Source organism: Lolium perenne, chromosome 1, assembly GCF_019359855.2.
Source record: "Lolium perenne isolate Kyuss_39 chromosome 1, Kyuss_2.0, whole genome shotgun sequence".
Lineage (NCBI taxonomy): Eukaryota > Viridiplantae > Streptophyta > Magnoliopsida > Poales > Poaceae > Lolium > Lolium perenne.
Window position 1 is genome coordinate 54,907,538 of NC_067244.2, and position 20,719 is coordinate 54,928,256.

Sequence of the window (20,719 nt, forward strand, 5' to 3'; positions counted from 1 at the left end):
TTTGGTCACATAATAAAATTCTTGGGTATTTGTACCATATTGGTTGGTATGAGATGTCATACAGTACAACGCAATACAAGAATACGATGGCCTAAGTGACTGATAAGGAATATGGTAATAATGCACGTCTGGAACATAATAAAGTGTTATCATGTTTGTCGTTGGCATTCTACCTAGCCCTTAGAATTTATAATAAAGAACTTAATAATTGTTATTTTGCTCTGGTCAAATGAAACAATGAGTTGTTCAAATTATGACATTACTCCATGTACGATGGATAAGTTATTATAAATCTTAATGGTGAAACACACACACATAATACTGACGCTAAAATGCCATAGGGTAAATGATTTGAATTCCACTTATTTGTGGAACCGCCATTTAGGTCATGTTAGAAAGGAACGAATGAAGGAACTCCATGTAAATGGATTTTTGGAGTCATTTGATTTTTTGAATCGTTTGGCGCTTGCAAATCTTTTCTAAAGAGAATGACTAAAATACCGTTCATAGGCCAAGAGTTGAACGGGCAACTAACTTAGTGAAAACATACATAATGATATATGTGGTTCACTAAGCATAGTTGTGTGCGGGAGATTCTTCTACTTCATGAAAACTTCAAACAATGAACTGAGTATATATATGTGGATATATTCGATAAGGAAGAAGTTTGAAACATTTGAATGGATTCAAATAAATTTCAGCATGAAGTGGAAATCATCGTAATAGAAAAGTCAAATATCTATGATTTGATCATGGTAGAAATATTTGAATTACGAGTTTTAGCGAACATCTAAGAGAGTTATAAAATTGTTTTACAACTCACATTTCTTGGAGTATCATAGTGATGATTAAGTATCCGAGAGATGTATCCAAACCTTGTTGGGTCAATGATGAGATAAAATATTGATGCCATTATATTTTTGTGGATTATGCTTTAGAGACTACCGCTTTTACACTAAATAGAGCATCATCATGATCCGTTGAAATGACACCATACAAGTTATGGCATGGGTATAAACCCTAATAGTCCTTTCTTTAAATTTTGGTCTAAGAGTTTACAACCAAAATCGGATGATTATCTTTGTTGGTTATCCCAAAGAATTGATAGGGAATTCTTTCCACTATGAAGTAAAAGACAAAATTGTTTGTTAATGATACTTGCTTATTTCCAAGAAATTGTTTTCTAGCGAAGTATTTGAGTGGGAGGACAATAGAACTTGATAAGGTTTATGAACCTGAGCATAATGATCAGAGTAGCGTAGCATCGGAAATTGGTTCCGGAAGCGGCCACGACGATCATGGCTCCCATGACTACAAAGTGTTTTAGCCATGGAGATCAAAGTATATATTGAACCTTGTAGGTATGGTTTACTTTGTAATCAAATAAATGATTTGTGGACAAAGGATTGATTTTGAACAATGATAAACCAACTACAAACAAAGAAGTTATGATGGGCCCTGACTCCATTAAAATGGCCATGCGCCATGAAATCCATGATAGATGAATACTTTTTGAAAGTAAATGGATCTATAAAATTGATGAAGCTTGACTTGTCGAAAAGTTGTTTACGACAAAGTTCAAAGAGTTGACTACGATAAGATTAGATCTTCCATAGCAATGCTTATAGTCTATGTGGATTATTCTAGTAATCACTACATATTTCTTTTATGAGATATGTTAGTAGGATGGCAAAATACATTACTTATCAGAAGTGTGTATTAAAGGTGTATACAAGATACAACCAAGAGTTTTGCTGGTCCATGGAATACTAGATAGGGATACAAACTTCAATTGGATGAAGTGAGTATCGCGGAGTTGGAATCTTCACCAGATGAAATAGTCAAAGAGTTTTTGATTTCATCAGAAACGATGAAGATGCTTGCATTTGCAAGAAATTAAGTGGGAGCGCTGAGACATATTTATAATACTTATGTATATGACATATAGTTGGTTATAAATGATGTAATTATATACTTGATTAAAAAGGTTTCATTGGGAAATCAACTTCATTGAAAGGATATGGACTAAAACAAATTTAGTGTCAATATCTATGAAGATAGATTGAAACACATAATAAGTTTAAGTCAAAGTACATAGAATAGATATTGAAGTAGTTCAATATAGAAATACTAAGAAGATGTTCTTGTCATGTGAAGGTTTAACAAGACTTGAGTGTATTTGACACTCAATGAGTAAAAACACATGAGTGATTATAGATCACAAATAATATGTACAAAATCAGATGACCTGTGCTCTAAAGTGTTATGAGCATATACCAGAATGATTCATGTGATGATCATTGGACAGATAGTAAGAATATCCTTGAATACTTTAGAAGAACTAAGGATATATATATATATATATATATATATATATATATATATGTTTTTGTATGGGGTAATGACAAATAAATTGTTGTAAAGTGTTGCACCGATATTAGTTTGATCACATATAAAAATAAATTTCAATCTCAAAGTAGGCTAAGTGTTGTTTAAAAGGTAGCACAATGAGATAGAAGTTGTCTATGCTAGATTTAGATGAGTTCTAAATGTTGTGATGGATTCTACAAACGAAGGCAGATTATGTCATTGTTTTGACAATGACTGAGGATGTTAAGTCAAGAAGTTCTTTGAGAACTTGGTGTAGTTCTGATAGTGTCAGAACTTTGAAGCTATATTGTGTGTGACAATATTAGTGACTTATTTCAGACCGCGGAATTAAGGTTCCACCAGAAGACCAAACATATTTAAATGCCGACTCATTTGGAAAATGAGTGATGTGTGAAGACGCAAATGAATTACAAAATACATACGGTTCTGAACATGTCAGGTCCGTTGACTAAAACCTCTCCCGTGAGCAAAACATGATAAAGCACCGGAAGGCCAAGGTGTTATATCTTTACAAATGTAAACTAGATTATTGACTCTAGTGCAAGTGGGAGACTGTTGGAGATATGCCCAAGAGACAATAATAAAATGGTTATTATAATATATCTTGGTGTTTATGATAATGTTTGCATACCATGCTATAATTGTATTAACCGAAACATTGATACATGTGTGTTATGTAAACAACAAGGAGTCCCTAGTAAGCCTCTTGTATAACTAGCTTGTTGATTAATAGATGATCATAGTTTCATGATCATGAACATTTGATGTTATTAATAACAAGGTTATGTCATTATATGAATGATGTAATGGACACACCCAATTAAGCGTAGCATATGATCACGTCATTAAGTTCTATTTGCTATAAGCTTTCGATACATAGTTACCTAGTCCTTTCAACCATGAGATCATGTAAATCACTTATGCCGGAAGGGTACTTTGATTACATCAAACGCCACTGCGTAAATGGGTGGTTATAAAGGTGGGATTAAGTATCCGGAAAGTATGAGTTGAGGCATATGGATCAACAGTGGGATTTGTCCATCCCGATGACGGATAGATATACTCTGGGCCCTCTCGGTGGAATGTCGTCTAATTAGCTTGCAAGCATATGAATGGATCATAAGAGACTACATACCACGGTACGAGTAAATATTACTTGTCAGGAGATGAGGTTGAACGAGGTATAGAGATACCGATGATCAAACCTCGGACAAGTAAAATATCGCGTGACAAAGGGAATCGGTATCGTATGTGAATGGTTCAGTCGATCACTAAAATCATCGTTGAATATGTGGGAGCCAATATGGATCTCCAGATCCCGCTATTGGTTATTGGTCGGAGAGAAGTCTCAACCATGTCTACATAGTTCGCGAACCGTAGGGTGACACACTTAAGGTTTGATGTCGTTTAAGTAGATATGGAAATATGGAATGGAGTTCGAAGTTTTGTTCGGAGTCTCGGATGGGATCCAGGACATCACGAGGAGGTCCGGAATGGTCCGGAGAATAAGATTCATATATAGGAAGTCATTTTCTAGGTTTGAAAATGATCCGGTATTTTTCCTGGAAGGTTCTAGAAGGTTCTAGAAGAGTCCGGAAGAAATCGGCATGGAATGAGGGACTCCACCCACCTTGGCCGGCCAGCCTAAGGGAGGAGGAGTCCCAAGTGGACTCCTCCCCATGGTGGCCGGCCACCCCACCAAAGGAAAGGGGGGAGTCCCGCTCCCCCTAGGTTTGGTCATATGGAAGGTTTATGTTGGGGTCTTATTCGGAGACTTTTGACCTAATCCTTGGGGCTTCCACCTATATAAAGAGAGGAGGGGAGGGCCTGGCCGGCCACCCTTGCCACCACCTTGGCCGCACCCCTTTGAGGGCCGGCGCCCAAGCCCCCTCTCCCCAAACCCTAGTGTCCCTCCTCCACATATCTCTCCCGCAGCGCATAGGCGAAGCCCTGTCGGAGATCTCCACCACCACCGTCACCACGCCGTCGTGCTGCCGGGATTCCGAGGAGGATCTACTACTTCCGCTGCCCGCTGGAACGGGGAGAAGGACGTCGTCATCAACACCGAACGTGTGACCGAGTACGGAGGTGCTGCCCGATTGTGGCACCGTCAAGATCTTCTACGCGCTTTTGAAAGCGGCAAGTGATCATCTACCGCAGCAACAAGAGCCTCCTCTTGTAGGCTTTGGAAATCTTCAAGGGTTAGTCTCGTTCATCCCCTCGTTGCTCCCATCTTCTAGATTGCATCTTGGTTTGGATTGTGTTCTCGCGGTAGGAAATTTTTTGTTTTCTATGCTACGAATCCCTACACTCCTCAGCCATGGCAAGCTGCCATTCAGGATGACGCTCGGCATCCCGATAAGAAGTCGGCTCGGAGACGACAGAGAGACCATACTGACTAGGAGAGTAACGGGCTGGAGCACGACGCTGACGAACATGCCGTGAAGGAGGGAGCTCGTCGGCAGAAGACAACTCATCAGAAGAAGAGGAAGAAGGGACAGCATCGGAAGGATCCGAAGCCGGAAAACGGGGAGTACTAGGGGGACTAGACGGAGGAGAGGATGGCACCGAAGGAGGCCCATCAGAACTAGGAGGAGGAGGAGAAGGGACAGCAGGGGGTGCATCCGGAAAAAGAAGAAAAGAGATATCATCCACCGGGTAAGTACCCGAGGTGGGGCGAGGATAGAAGGGACGCGTCTCATCAAACGTGACGTCACGAGAGATGCGCATCCGACGACCAATAGGGTCCCAACAGCGATAGCCCTTATGCTCATCATTGTATCCGAGAAAAACACACTCAATAGACTGAGCAGACAGCTTGGTGCGTTCGCGAGGAGGGAGAAGGACATAGCAAACACAACCAAATAAACGAAGAGTCGAGTAATCGGGAGAACGACCAGAAAGACGCTCGAGAGGAATGCCACCTTGAAGGGCAGCAGAAGGCTGAATGTTAATGAGGTAAGTCGACGTAGCGACAGCCTTAGCCCAGAAATGCAGCGAAAGAGAGGAGGCAATCATCATAGCACGGGTAGTCTCAAGAATATGACGATGCTTACGCTCGGCGACACCATTTTAAGCATGGGTGCCGGGACACGAGAACTGAGCAAGGGTGCCCTGCTCAGCAAGAAAACCACGCAGGTGCTGGGAGATATACTCTCATGCAGAATCAGCACGAAACACACGAATAGGCGTGGAATACTGAGTACGAACCATGGCTGCAAAACGCTGATAAATAGAGAGCACCTCACTGCGAGAGTGCATAAGAAACAACCAGGTGTAACGCGAAAAATCATCAATAAACAAAAGATAGTATCGATGACCCCCTTTCGAAGGAAAGGGAGCAGGACCCCAAACATCTGAATGAACTAAATCAAAAGGTCGCTGAGATACAGACGTACTAGTAGGATAGGGAAGCTGAATCTGTTTACCTAACCTACAACCCTGACATGAATGCAAACACACGTCTCCTGAGATAGACCCTAGAACACCACTACGAACTAATGACGATAAACGGGAGCCACAGAAGTGACCCAGCCGATGATGCCACTGCTGAAAAGATCTAGTGATAGAAGCAGCAACCGCAGGAGAACTGGCAGATGAAATGTCAGCAGAAGGAACGCGAAGCCAGTCTAAATCCCAGAGCCCCGGGGACTCAAAGCTGCGAGGGCCAGCTCCAACCAGGGCCCGTGTACGGCGGTCCTGAACAACACAAGAATCAGCGTCAAGAATGACGCGACAACCAGAATCAGTAAGCTGACTAGCATAAAACAGGTTCATCTTAAGACTAGGAACATGAGAAACATCAGGAAAAGAGAAAGAAGAAGTTTAAAGGGTGCCTCGACTGGAAACGGGAAGAGAGGTACCATCGGGTGTGATAACACGGACAGGAGAAACAAGAGAACGAAGAGCAGAAAGAATAGAAGACGCAGAAGTCATATGAAAAGAAGCTCCAGAATCCAGATACCACGGGGATGACATACCTGACTGTGTAGAAGGTAATGGTCGCGTGGTGCCGGAAGAGCTAGGCACATAATCAGCAGTACCCGTTGAGGAAGAGCATGTAGCAGCGAGCAGACCACGAAGACCACGGGTAATGTCCTAATCAGATAGCGCAACAGCAGTAGATCCTGAAGAACCAACCTGACGACGAGTATAGTGCCGCAGACGTAAGCTGTGATCCCTCTGCCAGCAAGTAGAGACAGTGTGGCCAGTCCTGCCACAGTAGGTGCAGGGAAGTGTTGTCGTACCACGAGGCTGCTGGAGCTGACTCTGGCCCTGGACTGGAGGAGTAGAGAGTATCGGCGGTGCTGGAGACTGCAACGAAGCCGGCGGCGTAGGATGTCCACGAGAAGCAAGAACAGAGGGAACCTCAAGAGGACCAGCACGACGAAGAAGAGTCTCCTCAGCACGAAGCTCAACAAGTACCTCAGAGAGCGGAACACGTCCACGGGCAAGCAGCTGTGCACGGCGCGGCTCAAACTCCTTACGGAGCCGCGACAAGAACTCAAAACGCGCTGAAACTCCAGATCCGCGCGCACAGTCAGACAGCAGGGACAGGTGGTACACACAGCTGTACGAAGAGAATCAAACTGACGCCAAATAGCAGCACTCTGAGTGTAGAACTCATCAATAGTAGAATCACCCTGCTGAAGAGCATGCTCCTGGCGGACCACAGACAGGTAAAGAGCATCCCCAGACGGCTGATAGCGCTGACGAAGAAAAGCCCACTGAGCAGCAGCGGTGGGAAGCCCCATAAACTCAGCAGCATACTGAGGCAGAACACTGGAGGTGAGAACAGCAGCAGCACGAGCATCCTCATCGATCCACTGAGTGTAAATGGGCCGGCCCATTTAGCAACGGCAGTAGAGTGGTCCTGGACCTTTCGGTCATAATCAGTCAGAGCAGTGTCATCGGCACTCTTGGTTGCATCCTTATCCGCCTGAGTAGCATCAGGGGCAAGGGCAAGAGGCGGCGGTGCAACGGGCACCGTAGGAGCAACGGGGCGCGGCGGATAGGAGACCTCGCCAGAAAGCACACCCCAAAGACGAAGACCGCGCATGTGAACGCGCATGAAGGCATCGAAATCAGAATAATTCGCGCCATCGAAAATCATCGGGCAGCGATAAATCGCAACATAGCCCGATGAGGAAGACATAGCTCTTTTTTGTGTAGATCAGATCAAATCAGATCGACGGGAAACTGAAGTCAACCCGTCGCGACGGGAAACCGAAGCGGGTAGGAGGCGGCAGGAGCAGCCCAGCCGGGGAAGAAGGAAACCGGTGGCGGGGCGGACCGCGGCGGAGCAGGCGGCCGGCGGCGGAGTGGGTGGCCGGCGGCGAGCCACGGGCGGAAGCGGGGAGACGGCGCGGCAGGGAGACGGGCCTGCGTGGAGCACGGCGGCCGGGAGGACGGGGTGGCCTGGTACAGGCAGAACGGCGCCACAGGAGCGGCGGCCGGCCGGAAAACGACGGCCGGGAACGGAAACTTCGACCGGGGAGCAAGCACGGATCAATTTCGCTCTGATACCATGTTAGGAAATATGCTTGTTGTATTACCAGGGGGCAAAGGCCACAATATATAGTACATGTACATGTGCAAATATACAGGAAGCCCCCTAACATATGGGGAAACTACAATACAAATATATACATCTAACAAGTTCCATAGTGAAGTCAGTCGGGGAGAATTGTATGGATGCCAAGATATGAAGATTGGTAATGGTGGTTCGAGTCCTAGTGGTGATGAGATTTGGCTTGGTGATTTGTAACTTGGTGTAGCGGCATTAACAAGTGGGGGTGACAGCATAGGAGAAATTTAGAATCTAAACTTACAAGGTGAAAACTCAAGGTATGATCTTAATTGGTTGTGTCTAGCAATGATTTTATTGAAGGTATTTTTTTGTGAGTGTGAATTTTCTCGTGGGTGAAAACATATGATCTATGATCCTTTATGATCTATGATCAGGATAATCATAGCGCATGTGCACTGTTCCATTTTTGAAGGTATCGCTTTTGAAGAAGATAAATTTCTGATGTTGTCTTTGGTGGTGTTTGGTCATTGCTACAAGGAACTGTTCGCTGTAGCGGGACTTTATTTCTTCTGTAATTTTTTTTTTGCTACATCTTCACGATATTAATATATTCTCTTTGTCGAAAAATTAGAAACGTGGTTTGTAAAAAATCTCCACAAATTTTACAACCACATGAATTTGTCACGAGTGGAATTAGTTTCCAAGTTGCATTATCGATATTGTAATTGTGTACCTCCTAGTTCCTATAGTTCCTACACCTGGGAACATTGGATATGTGCACTATTATGTTTGAATATTGTGTTAAAATGTGCAATATCTGATATAAAATCTGACAAATTCTGTTGTGTTAAAATGTGCACTATTCACTATAAAAAGTTTCATATTTTGTTATTTTGTGTAGCTTAGAGTACAAAGTGGTTTGTATTGAGATTTTGCATGTATGTAGTACACACCATTGGTTACCCCTAAAATTTTGTTTCAGATATTTTGAAACTTCGTAACATAATTTTGAATTTTTGAAAATAAAATTTTAATGTAGCTCACCCTCCGTTTTGAGTTTCCTTCTCTTTGTGCATTATGTATTTAATTTTTTTGGGGCGTGGATGGCAGAGGGTTGTGGAAGAGAATTCCTGTCAACAAGCCCACTGGTTTGTGCTATCTACGGACCGTCAGGTATGTAGTCACCTCCATTTTTTAAGTAGACACATATGCTTTGTTTTCTTCTTCGCTTCACAGGTGACGAGCTAGCCGTTAACGGCAAAGGAAGTCACGGATGACGTGACAAGTTAAATCTTGACTATGAAAACGAGGCGATGGTATACTAGATGGGAGACCTGAAGCAACAGCTTTCCATATGGTACCCTGCATCCCTGTCACGCTTGGAGTTCCCGGTCGAGCTGAGGCCTACCTATTTAAACCCAATCGCGCCAAGCCAAATCCCATGTCAACAGTACCAGCATCGCGCCACAAAACCAAGCAAGCAAACTGAGCGAGCGAGCGACCCATCTGTCATGGTGATCCCGCCGTCGACGCTGCCGCGGTGGGCGCCTACGCCAAGCCCGTCACCGGCGCCGGCCGGGTTTGATGGCGTACTCGTAGAGGCGCCGTCGCCAGCGGTAAGGGCGGCCATGGAAGACGATCCCGGCGTGTTCCTGACGTGGGAGGACGTCTGCGTCACGGTAGCCGGCTCCTACGGGCGAGAGCCGGTGAGCATCCTCAGCGGGATCAGCGGGCACGCGGCGCCGGGGGAGGTGCTCGCCATCATGGGCCCATCGGGCTGCGGCAAGACCACACTTCTTGACGCGCTCGCAGGTTCGACCTCGCCGGCTGTTGCTCTTCAGTCTTCACTTAGAAGTTAGGACATGCAGCCAGCTGTTGCTCTTCAGTCTTCACCTATGACATGTTACTGAGAAAACAACCTGACAGGACAAAACATCAACAATCTAATATAAGTACTGGAGATACTACCAGAATAGTTTACCTCATTTCCTGGTTTTAACAGTCGAAAATTTCTCGGATCACAGGAAGATTAGGTCCCGGGATTAATGAAGCTGGGGAGATTCTAATCAATGGACGCCGGGAGAAACTTGCCTTTGGAACCTCGGTAAGACGAACAGATCCCTTATACGAAATCTTTTCTCTGCTATTTCTTGAGTGTTATGGTTTCGGTTGTGGAGGGTACCTTGCTAGTTTTGCTAGTCTGGATTGTTTTGTGGTTCTCTAGGTTGTAATCTTAATTTGTTATTAACTGTACTTTGGCCATTTTTGCCCCTTTTTATTTCTTAATATACATGCATTTTTCCTGCATTGTTCTAAAAAGATCGATGCCCAAACTTACACTTGAACTTCATCAGGCTTATGTGACCCAAGAAATCATGCTGATGTCTACGCTCTCGGTACGGGAAGCCGTCTACTACTCGGCGCAGCTGCAGCTGCCGGAGACAGTCCCCGCAGCGAAGAAGTGCGCGCACGCGGAGCGCGTGATCCGCGAGATGGGCCTCAGCGACGCCATGGACACGCGCATCGGAGGGCGGATTACCAAGGGCATAAGCGGTGGGCAGCGGAAGCGGCTCACCATCTGCATCGAGATGCTCACACGCCCCCGGCTGCTGTTCCTGGACGAGCCCACCAGCGGGCTCGACAGCGCCGCCTCCTACCACGTCATGAGCCACATCGCCAGGATCGCCGCCAGGGAGGGCATGACCGTCGTCGCCGCTGTGCACCAGCCCAGCGGCGACGTCTTCGAGCTCTTCCACAGCCTCTGCCTGCTTGCCTACGGCAGGACCGTCTTCTTTGGAGAAGCAGCTCATGCCACCGAGGTGAGCATCTCTTCTCCATTTGTTCTCTTCTTCTCATTTTCGAATTAACCCCCTATAATTATTTCAGAGGACCCTTAAAAGTATTTTTTGAGTCTATATATGGGGCACTCCCATACATACAAGATCCCCTAAAGGTCATGTTTGTAACAAAGGAAAAACATAGAAATTTTGGAGGATAGAATAATCCTATATGAAAAAATCATGTGATGTTGTTTCATAGGAGTTTCAAAGAGATCTTTGAAACTCCTATGAAATAGGATATTCCATAAGAATTTACAGGCAAACTAACATGAGGTCTCAGCTCATGTTTTCATTTCCTTATGTCTAAGATTCGTGTGTTTTTCCTGTGTGATGTCAAACTAACATTTTTATAGTTTTCTTAAGGTTATGGTTCATGTAAAAGTTCAGGATACATGGTAACTCAATTCCTGCACTTTTTCCTATTCATGTGTTTTAAATTCTTGCGTTCCAAAGGGGGCCTAAAACTTACACCTCTCTAGAGGGATATCTTTACGTCATGTACAATACAAGATGCTTAGTGGATGCTAGCTTATAGAGACAAAATAGAACTTTCCCTTAAGCACTAGCGATTTTTCATATAGAAGAGGTTCCTAGTTAAGAATCTTTCCTGTATAAATAAGCACTACTAGTGCTTAAACAAAATCCTTGTAAGCTCCTCTGTAAGCACCTTGAATTGTACGTGTTCTAAGGATTCTCTAAAATGTTCAGTGATAGAAGATGAGATAGATGATCTATTATTGGGATATTTCACCTCATCCTTTAGGCCAAAACAAATTAGAAGATGGGGTGTTTTACGGAATCTGCTATATAGAGTTTTTCTTATACAATGCACTCCTTCCATTCCAAATTAATTAAAAATTTAGGTTTTTCTAAGTCAAATTTTGTCCAAGTTTGACCAAAAACTTATAGATAAATGTGTTAATAAGAGACTTATATGAACATATAGTGTATTGATTAATCTAATGAAACTAAGTTAGGGATGTAGATGTTGATATATTTCTGTACAAATTTGGTCAAACTTAAATTAGCTTGACTTAAGACAAAACTAGAACAACCACCACCACCACCACCACCAAGCCTTTCAGTCCCAAACAAGTTGGGGTAGGCTAGAGTTGAAACCCATAAGATCTCGAAGCCAAATCATGGTTCCGGAACGTGGATGGCTAACTTCCACGCACCCCTGTCCATGGCTAAATCTTTGTCGATATTCCAAACCTTCAGATCTCTCTTTACAGACTCCTCCCATGTCAAGTTTGGTCTACCACGACCCCTCTTAACATTCCCAGCACGCTTTATCCTTCCGCTATGCACTGGCGCTTCCGGGAGCCTCCATTGAATATGTCCAAACCATCTGAGATGATGTTGGACCAGCTTCTCTTCAATCGGTGCTACCCCAACTCTCTCCCGTATATCGTCATTCCGTACCCGATCCTTTCTTGTGTGGCCACATATCCATCTCAACATTCGCATCTCTGGTACACTTAACTGTTGGATATGTCGTCTCTTCGTTGGCCAACACTCTGCGCCATACAACATCGCAGGTCGGATAGTTGTCCTATAAAACATACGCCTTCAAACAAGACGCCCGAAGAATGGAGGTGGGGTATTTTAGTACCAATCTTCAAGAACAAGGGGGATGTTCAAAGTTGTACTAATTACCGTGGAATCAAGCTGATGAGCCATACTATGAAGCTATGTGAGAGAGTCATTGAGCACCGCTTAAGAAGGTTGACAAGTGTGTCCAAAAACCAATTTGGTTTCATGCCTGGGAGGTCTACCATGGAAGCCATCTTCTTGGTACGACAGCTGATGGAGAGATACAAGGAGCAAAAGAAGGACCTTCATATGGTGTTCATTGATTTGGAGAAGGCCTATGATAAGATACCTCGGAATGTCATGTGGTGGGCCTTGGATAAACACAAAGTACCAACAAAGTACATTACCCTCATCAAGGATATGTATGATAACTTTGTGACAAGTGTTCGAACAAGTGATGGTGACACTGATGACTTTCCAATTAGAATAGGGCTACACCAAGGGTCAACTTTGAGCCCTTATCTTTTTGATTTGGTGATGGATGAGGTCACAAGGGACATACAAGGAGATATCCCATGGTGTATGCTCTTTGCGGGATGATGTGGTGCTAGTCTATGATAGCCGAACGGGGGTTAATAGAAAGTTAGAGTTGTGGAGGCGAACTCTAGAATCGAAAGGTTTTAGGCTTAGTAGAACTAAAACTGAATACATGAGGTGCAGTTTCAGTTCTACTAGGCACGAGGAGGGAGAGGTTAGCCTTGATGGGCAGGTGGTACCGGAGAGAGACACTTCTCGATATTTGGGATCCATGTTGCAGAGGATGGCGATATCGATGGGCCACCGAATCAAGGCTGGTTGGATGAAGTGGCGCCAAGCTTCTGGCGTACTCTGTGACAAGAGAGTGCCACAAAAGCTAACAAAAAGGGCCATCTATAATATCGGGTAAAGAAAACCGTCTGCACAAACAAACTAGTGGACCAACCTATCTAGGCCTCATACGTCCAATTATACACACAATTGGGTATACGAAAACCAAATGTTCAACACTACGACATTTTTATGGTCTCCCCCTCTCATCGGACACTGGTTCCGCATGCAACGAGCACGAGATGTTCCTTGGCTTCGTGCAATGCATGTGCCTCGCCCTTGTAACCATCCATGTTGCGCCGTTGAGCGAAACAAGCTCACCTTCTGGGGCATGGGCCACTACTCAGCTCAACTACAGGTGTTTTCTCGGCAAGAATGGTTGGACATAACATACACAATTAACGTGTTGGCTCTAGGCTGGTGCAGCTTCCATTCCTCTTGTGCCTCTCAAACAAAACTACATTCATACAATCCTAATAAAATTGGGCCTACCAAGTAAGAGGATGCGTAGGCTTAGACATAATACTCCCTCCGTTTCAATCTATAATGCATATAGATTTTCTGCATTTGTTTCATAATGTAACTTGGTGCCACATGTCCAAAAGGCAAATGGAAACAACGAAAATTAACTTGGTGCAACATACGAAGCCGGCAACAACAAGTGTATGGCACAACAAGTAATGAAGCAAATGGAAACCATGAAATATAACTTGGTAGGACATTCATTATTCACTAGTTCATATAAAAAAATTGGGCACAAACAACCCAACAAATATACCACGCCATTTGGATTTAATAATGTAAAAAACTGCACCAAAATAGATGGCAAACGTGTGTGCATTTGGGAAAATACAACGACCCAAACAATACATGATTCATAGGTAACACCGGTGATGAAATGAGAGCCTTATATACTACTCCCCCCGTCTCATAATATAACACGTTATGGGACGGGAGGGAGTACTTTTTTATTTTAAAATGATTATATATCAAATCTTGAAGCTAATTTATGATCTGCCTTTACTCTCAATTTTGTGACTGTTGGATCTTCAAAACTAAGCCACATCCGGTTGTTCTTAAAATTGTTTGGTCATCTTTGTATTGTGGTAACCTATATGTTGGTAACTATTGCATTACTTACAAGTGCCTTAATAACTAGATTTTTTTTAAAGCATAGCTAGTTGAGATATAGCTCGAAATTTTTTGCGAATAAGAAGAGGACTACAACCTACATTTTGTTTACAAAGAGATCTTACAAATATTGAACATATGTGTCGTTGCCGTATCTTTTGATTGTAGTTCTTTACTCAAACCGGCTTCCCTTGTCCGAACTTGAGGAACCCATCGGACCACTTCCTAAGGACAATCAACAAAGATTTTGATGAGGTACCTCTTTTTATCACTTTTTGTATCATGTTGTGAATAAAAAAATTGTAACTTAGTTAATATGATCTGATATGTAGAAAATTGTGAAAAGTTCAAAAGCTACCAGAAAGACTGCCGCCGAAGCAATTGATATTCTAACACAGGCATACCAGTCTCCCGCTTATTTGGAAAAAACAGTGAGCAAGATAGCTGAGATGAAGCAGATTAATGTAAGTTGCTTATTATGTTATCTACAGAAAAGTTTTTTTTGTATACCTTTGCATGGAGAATAGAGGTTTGATTAATTTCTTCTTAAAATGTGTGTGTAAAAACACAAGTTTGGACAACTTGTATTTGTTGTCATTACAAAATATAGGACAATTGTAACTTTGAAAGAACATACAGTATTATCTTTGCAAAGTCCAATCTAGAAATTATGTGAGACTTTCCATTTTGGTGAATCTACGTCAAATTGTGTAAACATATATTTAGTATTTTATTTTTTTCAAATATTTCTACATAGAAGATACAGTAAGATTTGGGTTAGAGGCTAGGGTTAGGTGGTGTTTGATTCTGGCTGTGCTCCACTGTGGCACCCCGGTAGATTGGTTCTGTCAGTGTTAGTGTGTTGCACGTTTGTGCAAACTATGACAATTGACAATAATTATTGTAACAATATGTCAAAATTCTTTCTAGTTTCTAATGATTCTCAGGTAATTAATTATTTTATATTTGGACCTGGGGTTTCAAGCATCAGCTTTAGTTTTCTTTTTATGTACTGTACTTAGTAAATTAAAATTTTATATTATGATGATGGAAAGAAATTAGCATCACACATATATGTGAAAAATCCTAACTCTGCAACCGATGCCTGAGGAATGTTGCCGGCAACATGGAATCTCGTCAGCGAGTATCGATGTGCCATTTATGCAGACTCGCACTAGCATATTCATCAACGTGATTCTCTAACATTGTTGTTATTCTAATGCGTGTTATATTGTAGGGAGGAGCTTCCTTCAGAAGGAGGGAACAAGCTAGCTTCTCTACGAAGCTCCTTGTGCTTACTCGTAGGTCATTCATGAATATGCACAGGGACATAGGATACTACTGGATGCGTTTGGGTGTTTATGTCGGCATTGGCCTTTGTCTTGGCACTATCTTCTACCAAGTTGGGAACAGTTACAGTTCTATCCAGGTAAATAATATGATTTATTGATGATGCGAAAGGTTTTATACATATTAATAGACCTGATCATTTTCATATTTTTCAGACAAGATGTTCAATAATAATGTATACGACGGCACTTCTAACTTTCATGGCAATCGGAGGATTCCCCTCTTTCGTAGAGGATATAAAGGTTATTTCATTTCAATCAAAGTAGAATTGCAATAGCACTAATTAATCCGCTAACGTAATTATATTCAGATATGGATAGATCCACTTTCACATCCATATTTTCTTCAGTAACCAATATCACATTTGTACTTCTATATGTAATATAAATCTGGATATTTTCCACGTCAATTTCATTTTTGGTCAGATGTGGATATTTCCATAACTATTTTTTGTTTCTTTAATATGAGCAACGATAATTCGGATTATCCACTGTCACTTTTCACCCCTAGTGGTTAATATGTCTGGTTTCAGCATGTATAAGTGAACTATGTACCCTTCTTGATTAGCTAACTAAGTTTGCACCCGGTAGTCTATTTGGAATCTGGGAAAATTTTGAGATGTAGACGGACATTTTACAAAGTTTTCAGTGACATATGGAATTTAATCCGAAATTAACTCACTATGTTGTTGCACTTCTTTACTTTACAACTCAGGTATTCAAAAGGGAGAGGATGAGTGGCCACTATGGAGTAGCAGAGTTCGTGATCTCAAATACGTTGTCAGCCACTCCATACCTGGCCCTCATCGCCGTGATCCCCGGTGCAATGCTGTACTACCTGACGGGGCTCACCAAAGGGACCGACCACTTCGCCTACTTCGTCATTACCCTATGCATGTGCACGTTGCTAGTCGAGAGCATCATGATGATCATCGCCGCCCTCGTTCCAGACTTCCTGATGGGCATCATCGTTGGGGCTGGGGTGCAAGGAGTGTTGATGCTCAATGGCGGCTTCTTTCGCCTCCCCCATGAGCTCCCTAAGCCGGTGTGGAAGTACCCTTTCTACTACATCTCCTTCCACAAGTACGCGGTGCAGGGGTTGTACAAGAATGAGTTCATGGGGCTGACCTTCCCGAGCGACCAGCTGGTTCAGGCCAACACGACCATTAGTGGCATTCAGGTGCTGCAGGAGAAGCTGGAGGTCGAGATGGGGTACTCCAAATGGGTGGACATTCTTATACTCTTTGGGATGATGGTGATATACAGGCTGATCTTCTTTGTTGTTGTGAAGATTGGGGAGGAAGTCAGGCCAAAGATGAGGAAAATAAGAAGGAAATAGATATAGCTGCAATATGTTTAATTTATTTTCCCACTATCATGTATATACCTTTTAAACATGTCCTTGGCTACAGGAAGATGCTCCAATCTATGGCATACTTATGGGATCTACCTAGCCGTGCAACACTACCGATTCATAGTTGAGGCATTTCATCAAGCTGCTGGCAGGTATTGTTGCAACATACATGCAATGCAACGCATGTATCTTAGTTCGGAAACAAAGTTGCATAAGAGAATACAATGCACCCAGAAAAATAAATAGAAACACAAGTCCATGTCACCCTCCAAACGGCATTCATTCCATGTATAAATGTGGAAGGATATTTCAATGGCATGTGGCAAATTGTGATTCCCCTAGAGATCACAGTGTTCGTTTGGATGAGAGGTAGAGCTGCTAACATCAGGAACTGATCGCAGTACATGTTACCGTTATTCTAGAAACGAAGATGGACAATACAGGACATGAGAATTAGTTTTACTTTCAGACCTGACATGTCAATTACTCAACAAACAGGAACAGGAACAGTTGAACCTTGCTCCCAAAAGAATATGAGCTACCAGTGTCAGAGTCCTAGTCTACTGGAACATACAAAATCTTCTCGGAATGGCGGTACACGAAGAATCCCATACATACCTCTGGCGGGGAGAAGCTCAGTAACTTCTGGCAGAACTCCTTAATGTCCCTGCTTTCAGTGATTGACTCGTCGAAAGTTACTGTCATCTGCTTTAGCACCGTTGCCCAGCTGAACAACCGCTCCATGAAAGCAAGTTCATGTTCAGTTCCTCTCAGGTTACTGATTTCTGCTTCTTGGAGGCAATCCAGCATGAGCTCCTCAGATTTCCAGTTTGGTGGCTGACCACAAGGGCAATCTGATGGGCAGGCTTCCTGAAACAGGGGATATCAACCTAGTAAGATTAACTGATATGGTTTAATGACATAAAATTTGCCGTCCAGAAGTCGAGAAAATAACAAATGGAAATATGTTTATGTATTGCACAAACTGTGATTGTGCTGTGCAAATTAGAAGATATTACTATAAAGTTACACGAGGACTGAGGTATCATGCTACAGATATAAGATGACCCATTTGTTTAAAATATGTTCCAGGGCTTCTTTTTTGATGGAATCTTCACAAACTGCATGGCATAAGCTTAGTAAAGATTTTTCTTAGAAGCTGACTCTAATCATGTTATCAAGATTAAGCAAACAAATCAAAACATTCTCAAGTTCCCACAAAGTGCTTGAAATTTCCAGCAATAATAAAATTCTTTGAAAAAATGATACCACCAACTCAAGTAGTATTGCCACTTTGTCAAACTTGAAGAGCAGAGTGTTGTAAATGAGAGATACATAAGCCATATATTACAATAGATAAACTTAAAGAGCAGAACCTGGAGTCGGCAGCTAGCATAGCATGCCTAGCTGTGCCAAGAAATGCAAATGCATAACGCTTCTAGGTGGCATCACTCAAGTAACAGACTAACAATTTAAAAATTAGAGGTAAAGAAGTTGAAGGATATGCTTACGTCAAAGTGGCCAGGAGTATCAAGCGCCAGTTTTCTTACACCAGTACACATCCTGAGGACATGGAACAAGCAGGCTCCAAAGGAATGTGCGTGTGCCGTTATAACAATGGACAAGAATGTAATGTCAGGGAGCCTTGTTATGTCCTCCATCAAGTATTCATTGACACGCATGCACTGTACGTTCATAAGAGACAGAAAAAGAATCACATAAAACAGTTGCAGAAGGACACAAACATCTAATTTTCAAAATGATTAGCACACAAACATGGTTGCTATTATAAGCTAACAAATTAGTTTGATAGTGATAAATAAAGCTTGTCAAAATTGATCATGGTTGTTTGATTTATTGCAGCTCCTCAGGGTTCATGTCTCCTTGAGCAACTACTAGTAAGCGAGCACATGCAAAACAGGTCCCGGTTATGTCAATTATGTTATAGTTTTACCTAAATGTAGAAAACGCTATTCACAAATTGAAGACAACTCAGCCATGTTTAAATGGGTGAGAATTTGCATGGCTATATATATCCAAAACAGATTCCACTTGAACTCTAAGTTTCTCTGTTACTCTGTTAGCCTTGTCATCGACCGAGTATTGACTTGCTAGCATGTTGCAATGATGGAATAGGTACCACATGAGGAAGGAATAACTCACCGGCAGATAGTCCACTCTGAGGTTTAGCTTGTGTATGACCTTGAAGCGCTGCAACAGCATCAGGGTGTCGGTATTGTACATAATAACGTCATCCATCAGGAAACCGATGTCATCATCCATCAGGAAATCGGTGTCATCCATAAAGTCATCCGTTCCGTATTGAAGAAAAACATCGATGTCCAGGCAATGGAGATGCGTCATCTCACCAAGTTCGACATATTTTGGATGCCAAGTATTCTTCTTCCACTTGAGCACCAATAGCTGAGGAGCTGAGATGCTTGAGACCAGCAGACTCATACCGTGACCGCCGAGAATGCAGGAGCTCAAAGTTAGCTCTTCAAGCGATGGCGCTGTGACAGTTAGCAGCTGATGGTTACGCAGATCACTCAGCTCCATTTTGAGCAGAGACTCTGAGTGGATGGTCAATCTGTTGAAGCCTTTCAGATTCCTCAGCTCCATCTGCCGGAGGGACCCCGAGTGGATGGCGACGTTGCCCATGCATCTGGCATCACGGATGGCCAGTCTCTGCAGCGCTGGGCACCGCCGCGAAGAAATAACGTCGGCGAGTCGATCTGGGCTGTATATCCAGACGTGATCCAGGCAGAGATCGATGAGGTGAGCGAAAACGCCAGAAGCCGGCATGGTGAGGCCAAGAAACCCTAGGCTGAGCCTGATGGAGGTGGCGTTGTGGAAGCATGGGAGCTCGAAGCCGCCTCTTTCTTCAGACGTGCTACTGCTATGTATGATGTTGCGAAAGATCAGATCCCCGGAGAGGCGGGGCGCCACGGTTTGGAGCCAGGCCGCCACGGAATAGGGCGAGGCGTCCTGGGCGACGGCGGCTAGGTGGAGGATGGCCGGCGCCTCGTTGGCGGCGAGGGCGGGGCGTATGCGGCGAGGGTCCGTGGCGTCCGAGAAGTGGATCTCCGGGAGGAGGGTCCACACGCGGCGCCAGCGGCGAGAGAGGATGCTGGTCCGAGCAGCGAAGGCCGTGTCGCGGAGCTTGAGAAGGATGTGGATAAGGACGTCGTCGGGCAACGCGCTCAGGTGGTCCTCGCTGCCGGTCACGGCGAGCTTCGCCCGCTTCGAGTTGGGGGCGGCCTCCTCGTCGCCGGCGTGGTCCATGAAGGAGGAGGGGTTTGTTTCTTTGAGGTCGACGGAGGAGGGATTTGGATTTGGGGATAGCGCGTCAGATGGAGCTAGGAAGGGTGGCGGCCGGCGGCGGGGAACGGGTTGGAGTCGCCGCCGTGTAGCGGCTGCCGACGGGAAAAACGGCGGCGTGGGGGTCGCCTGAGCTGCGAAAAATCGGTTGGGAATTCCCGGACGGCCCAACCCAACCAGCCGTAAACAAGTCAGCCCACGCCGACAATAAAATTACGATTTGCTTCAACGCTTCAATTTACACATGAAATTCAGTTGTGATTGGTGGCTCCAAATATGAGTGTATTATACTCCCTCTTATTAATTTGTATTACTATTTCATATTGATGATAATATTTTGCATTCACACAAAAAACTATAATATGGTCCTATAGATCCATTTACTATGTGTCACATGCTA

At 43.6% G+C, this 20,719-nt stretch overlaps 2 protein-coding genes across 2 annotated transcripts; one reads left to right on the forward strand and one right to left on the reverse strand.

Moving 5' to 3' along the window:
• Positions 1 to 9,549: 9,549 nt before the first annotated feature.
• LOC127331251 (ABC transporter G family member 1) lies at positions 9,550 to 17,244 on the forward strand. The gene is made up of 8 exons (XM_051357333.1): positions 9,550 to 9,733; positions 9,946 to 10,025; positions 10,276 to 10,740; positions 14,464 to 14,550; positions 14,628 to 14,763; positions 15,540 to 15,724; positions 15,801 to 15,887; positions 16,360 to 17,244. Exons 1-8 carry the CDS (start codon positions 9,550 to 9,552, stop codon positions 16,981 to 16,983), a joined length of 1,848 nt encoding a protein of 615 aa, XP_051213293.1. The 3' UTR covers positions 16,984 to 17,244.
• A 61-nt stretch (positions 17,245 to 17,305) lies between these two features.
• LOC127292776 (uncharacterized) lies at positions 17,306 to 20,504 on the reverse strand. Its single transcript, XM_051322235.2, has 3 exons — positions 19,162 to 20,504; positions 18,510 to 18,683; positions 17,306 to 17,868 (listed from the first exon to the last, which is right to left on the reverse strand). The coding sequence occupies exons 1-3, from the start codon at positions 20,281 to 20,283 to the stop codon at positions 17,554 to 17,556; spliced, it is 1,611 nt and encodes a 536-aa protein (XP_051178195.1). The 5' UTR covers positions 20,284 to 20,504; the 3' UTR covers positions 17,306 to 17,553.
• Positions 20,505 to 20,719: the final 215 nt, after the last annotated feature.